General features: G+C 61.2%; 1 protein-coding gene across 1 annotated transcript in view; it reads right to left on the bottom strand.

The window, feature by feature from the left end:
* The window catches only part of Arhgap23 (Rho GTPase activating protein 23), a 37,365-nt gene extending 36,727 nt beyond the window's left edge, over positions 1-638 (bottom strand). The window contains exon 1 of the mRNA XM_033763119.1: positions 181-638. Coding sequence (XP_033619010.1) covers positions 181-207 — 27 coding nt within the window. The 5' untranslated portion in view covers positions 208-638. The remainder of the gene's footprint in view (positions 1-180) is intronic.
* Positions 639-5,493: the final 4,855 nt, after the last annotated feature.

Here is a 5,493-nt window from a genome sequence, read left to right as displayed (position 1 = left end):
CACCTCATGCCCGCCCCACACATGAGCACACCCGGAGAGACGGGTTCACACACGCACTGCACACACGGCAGCAGACCCGCAGTACACACCCATCGCGTTCACCTCGGTCCTGCAGGCCCTGCCTGTCCCACACACACACACACATGCACGCACAACCTCAGAGACACATCTGCCACATACCCACTGTGCCTGCGAAAGCACGCCCATGACAGGCACCCTCGCCCTCACTGGACACCCGGCGGCTCCTCGGACAGCCAGGGGGTCCCCAGCCTTCCCAGGGTGAATCACCGGAAGCCCCTGCGTGCCAGGTGCCAGGCCTGCCCGCCTCCCCTTTCCCGGTGCTCTGCTCCCAGCCCTTTCCCCTTCCTGGGCAGAGCCCTTGGCGGGTTTGTGTCATCGGTCTCCTGTGTTCCTGTCACACCGAACTGCTCGCACTCCAGCCCCTCGCTGTGGCCCTGTGTGTGGAGAATGAAGCTGAGGCCCAGAGTGTCACGGTGTCACTGCAGCACCGGAACACAGCCTCGGAGCCCTGGGTTCCAGCTTTGGGTCTGACCCCAAACCCCAGTCAGCAGCCAAGGGCCCGAGAAGGCTCCCAAATCCAGAAATCCCCCAGGACAACTGGAAGCAACACGAGGCAGATGTCAGCTCCCCTCCCTCCCCACCCCTCTCCACCACACGCCAGGAGGGCTGAGGAGAGCAGGGAGAGGAGAGGGGAAGGGGCCGGCCGGGGTGGGCAGCAGGAGCGAGGGGGGAGGAAGAGGGAGGAGGCCGAGCGGTTTTGTTCTCCCGTTTCCTGTTTCCCTCGGTGGCCTCAAGCCTGAGTTGGCCCCCCACCCCCACCCTGGCGGAAGCCCTGTGGAAGCCCCATGGCCGCTGAGTCAGGAGGACCTGGGGGACAGAGGGAGGGACGGCAGGGCAGTCAGGGACAGCGGCCGGCACATCCATCCGCACCCTCTTCCCGCCCTGTGGGGCTAGGAAACCAAGGATTCTGGGTCTGGCCGGCTGCTGCCCTTGGCTGGCGGGTCCCTCTCTGTCACACGCCCCTCACAGACCTTGGTAGGGAGCTGCCTTTCCCCTTGCTGCAAGGCCACTCCTGAAGCTGAGGAAAAGGACGGTCCCCTCCGGGCCCCGTCACCTCACCCGGATGACAGGTGCTGCCTGTCCCAGATGGATGCGGCCTCTCTCCCTCAAAACCGTGGGGAGGCACAGTGGCGCACACCTGTAATCCCAGCATTCAGGAGGCTGAGGCAAGAGGATCGCCCTGATCGCCCAGCTCAGGCTACATAGTAAGACCTTGTCTCAAAAACAGACAGAAACTCATGGGGCCTTGAGAGGCTGCAGGAAAGGGAGAGGTAGAGACAGGGCTGCCGGGGTTTCTATGCCCAAGGCTTCAGACACTGGAAGCCGCCAGACCTAGACAGGTGACCTAGGGCTATGCGGAGTCCCGGCCTGGGGAGCCTGCCCCCTCCCCGTTTCCTCCGGGAAAGGAATGTGGGGTGGGCCCCAGAGGCTGTGGGGGAGGGGCCGGGCTGGGAAATACCAGGCGTTGCTGAGATTCTATTCCAAGCCTTCCTGCCCAGCAAGTCCTCCCCCGCCCCGCTTCCGCCCCCACTGGGGGCAGGAATTACTGATCGTCCCTCCCCCTGCCGCTCGAGCTGACCAGCTTGCAAAATCCCCTGGAGTCCTGGGGAGGAGTTTGGAGGCTGGACCCCAAAGGGAAGGCACCCCTGACAGCACCTTCCCTGGTTCCCATCTGACCCTCCTTACACTGAGAGCTGGATAGGAAGGCGGCCTTTTCTGTTTGTTTATTTTGCTTTGTTTTGTTTGAGACAGGGTCTCGCCACTTAGTTCAGGCTGACCTTGAACTCATGGCAATCCTCCTGCCTCAGCCTCCCTCTGGAGTGCCAGGGTTACAGACAAGGGCCATGCTGTTAGTACACGGGGCAGGCTGCGTCCTTTTTAATCCCTGCTCTTAGCTCTGGTCACTGAGCTGATTCAGAGCCTGGGGTTCTAATCCCTCCCACCTCTCTCTCCGTGGAACTGCGGGGCCGAGGCCTGGGGCACCCTCAGGAGTTTCCCAGCTCCTTCCCTTTTTTGGGGGAGTTGGGTCCTGAAGTTCCAGGCTCGGGCCCAGCCAGCCTCAGTCGCTGCCACCGAAGGCGACCCCCACCACTGACAGCGGAGGCTGCTGTGGGGGCTCCAGCCGCTGCTCCTGAGGGACAGACAGGGACCCCAGTCAGGTCAGCCCTCTAGCGTCTGGCCCGGGCTGAAGGGTCTCGGAAAGGGCTGAGGGGGAGCACAGGGGTCAGGGACTGGGAGAGAGGGAAGGGAGAGAGGGGCTCGGTGAGTGGCCTGCTTTCCCTCCCTCTGGCGTGGGCAGCGCCCTCGCCCAGAATGTGGGCCCCAAACCACGAGGTGATGAGCCGTGCCACTGTGCCCAAAGAATCACCTGGCATCGACCAAGCACCACCTGGTCCCCCAGGACCACCCTCCGGCCCCCCAGCCCGCACAGGGACAGGGCACAGCCCGGGCCGGCGCCATTCCAGGCACGAGCGCAATGCGACACCGGCTCCCGCCCTCCACCCCAACGGCCGGGTTCCCAGCCCCGCAGGGCACAGGCTCCACCCCCAGGACGTGTCCCCACAGGCGAGCGGAGGAGCCGGCTGGGCGAGTGGCGCCTTCCTCCCTGGGAACTTGGGACCCCTGCAGCCCAGGGCTCCCCCTCTGTGGTTGGGGTGGCCTGGGACCCTTACTCCTCCCCCTCATAGTGGGCCGCAGCCAAGGAAGGCCAAGGTGAGAAGGAAGCGCTTGAGATACGAGGCACCCACGGGGTACAGAGATCCAGGGGGACACCCCCCAAATAGGAGTGAATTAGGGCTGAGATGTGGCCTCTTGAGTCCAGGGCTCCTGGGTCTGAGTTCTGTCTCTGACTTTTTTAAGACAGGGTCTCACTATGTAACCCAAATTGGCCTCAAACTCACAGTGATCCTCCTGCCTCAGCCTCCCAAGTGCTGGGATCACAGGTGTGCGCCACCCTGCCCATCTCCACCACTTTCTAGCTGTGACACTCTGGCAGATTACCCAGCTCTCAAAGGGCCGGGAGGATTAAGCAATTACAGGCACTCAGCCCAGTCCCAGAGCATACAGTTGAGGTCTGATAAATGCAGGCTGCGTGGATCACTTTTTGGATGGCCACTCTCATAGTCACACTCACACCCAGACGTGCAGGCACGGGACACGCATGCACAACAATGACACACACATTCCCATGACCATCTCCACCCTTCGGGCCACATCCCCATGAGGCCTCGGATGAGGCTGCTCCCAGAGGCAAGGAGCAGGGCAGAGGTGCCAGGCTGGCAGAACCCTGGCTAGCAGGAGGGCTGGTGTCCGCCTCGGGGACGCCGAGGGACGGACGTCTTAGCTCATGGTGGGAAATAAGCACTTGTAGAAAAGTGTGAGCCCTGAGCCGGCCACAAAGTAAACAGCAGGCCATAGCAGGCAACCTGGGACAACGGACAGGGCCACTGTGCGGCCTCTCTCCCCTTCCTGCGCCCCGCAGTCAGGGCAGTCTCTGGGCTCCAGGTGCCCTTCTGGCCTCTGGGCGTTGGGGGAGCCCTCACCCGCCCTGGGAAGAGGCCACGCTGCCCCCTCAGCCTGGATGCCTCCTGGGAACAGGGGCTTTTTGGTCCTCGTCAGCCTTCAGTGTCCCTGAGAGTGCGGCCTGGGCCTTCCCCAGGTGAAAGCCTACTCCAGGCCACAGCCTCCGATTGCCTCCACTGCACTGACAGCTGGCAAAGAACAGCTGTTGGATTTTCAGAAATGGATTTGTCCAACTTGCCTGCCTCGTCCACGGCAGGTGCTCAGAAATTGTGGATGGCAATTGGGGTGCAGCGGTGCTTGTACCCTCAGCACTTGGGAGGCTGAGGCAGGAGGATCGCCACAAGTTTGTAGCTAGCCTAGGCTACACAGTGAGTTAAAAGCCAGCCTGAACTACATAGAGACTGGTCTCAAAAACAAACAAGGCTGGGCCAAAAACAAAACAAACAAACAAAAAATGGCCAGGCGTGGCGGCACACACCTGTGATCCCAGCACTCAGAGGCAAGAGGATCGCCATGAGTCCAAGGCCAGCCTGGGCTACACAATTCTGATAACGTATTCCAATATGGATGAGCCCTGAAGACATCAGGCTAATGAAAACCCAAAAGGACCAATGGCACTTAGATCCAGCAGACGAAGCAGAATGGCGTTGACCCAGGGTTGGGGAGTTCGCTCAGGGGCTCCTCCATCTGCCTTGCCAGGGCAAGGTCCCAAGTTCGATTCCCAGGACCAAAGAACGGCGTTAACCAGGACCTGGGAGCAGCTGGAAATGAGGACTCATTATTTAATGGTTTCAGAATTTCAGCTCGGGAAGGTGGATGGTGGTGAGGTTTGTACAGTGTAAATATGCTGATGCCACTGAATCATACACTCAAAAGTGGTTCAAGTGAGAGATTTTATATCTATTGTCCCACAGTTTTAAAAAATGGCAAAGTCAATTGAAATGCAATAAATAAATAAAGCTGAGAGAAGATGAAACAAATAAGCAGGTCTCTATCTCCCTTTGTTTCCTATCTCCCTTTGATACCCGGGAGAGCCTCAATGTCCCTCCGCCCCTCAGCTGCGCCTGCTGGGAGCCCCCACTGCCACCTCTGGGGTCCTGGGGTCTCTACCGTCCCTCAGAGCTGCACAGACAGAAGCCCACACTCTTCCAAGCCCAGCCCCGTGCCAGGTCGCTCCGGGTGGGGTTCCTGCTTGAGACCCCCAGCAAAACTCTATTCCAGTCCCACAACCTGCAGCCCGCTGCGACACACACAGGGCGTGCCCCGCCCTCTCACTCTCCAAGGACACTGCCCACCACGGCAGGGTACACAGAGTGCGTTTGCCAGCGGGCTGGCAGGCCTGGGACCGCAGCGCCCCCTGCTGGCCTATCGTGGCACACCCACTGCCAGATGTCCCTTACATATCCCCCTCGGGCCTCCGACAGGGCGACCTCAAAGGCCTGGTCCCTCTCCCCAACCTCTCCGCCTTCTCCAGGCCCCTCAGCCCCACCCACACCTCAGGATCTCCCCCTCATCTCCCGTGAGGAAGAAGAAGGGGCCCAGCACAGGGACAGAACTGTGGGACCCTGAGGTCTCCCTTTGGTCCAGGAACACAGGAGAGAGGCCAAAGCCCTGTTACAGCAGACCAAGGCAAGCGCAGTCACTCGGGGACGAGAGAAAGTTACAGTGCCTCCTCCACAACCGATGAGCCCGTCCACATGCTGGACAGCTCGGCTCTGGGGAGACTCCGGGTGGCCCTCAGTCTTCGGCACCCCCCTCCTCTGACCTGGGCAGGGGCGCAGGCCTCAGCAGAGCCCTCGCCCCCCACTCCTGCAGGGAGGGGCTCCCTAGCCCTAACCCTAACCCTAGCCCACCGGCTGGGCCTGGCCCAGGCTCCGGCCTCTGCTTACT

The sequence above is a fragment of the Fukomys damarensis genome, unplaced genomic scaffold (assembly GCF_012274545.1).
Source record: "Fukomys damarensis isolate Sample0158 unplaced genomic scaffold, DMR_v1.0_HiC HiC_scaffold_13, whole genome shotgun sequence".
Lineage (NCBI taxonomy): Eukaryota > Metazoa > Chordata > Mammalia > Rodentia > Bathyergidae > Fukomys > Fukomys damarensis.
Note: the sequence above shows the minus strand (reverse complement) of the source record. Positions and strands in the feature narration are given on the sequence as shown.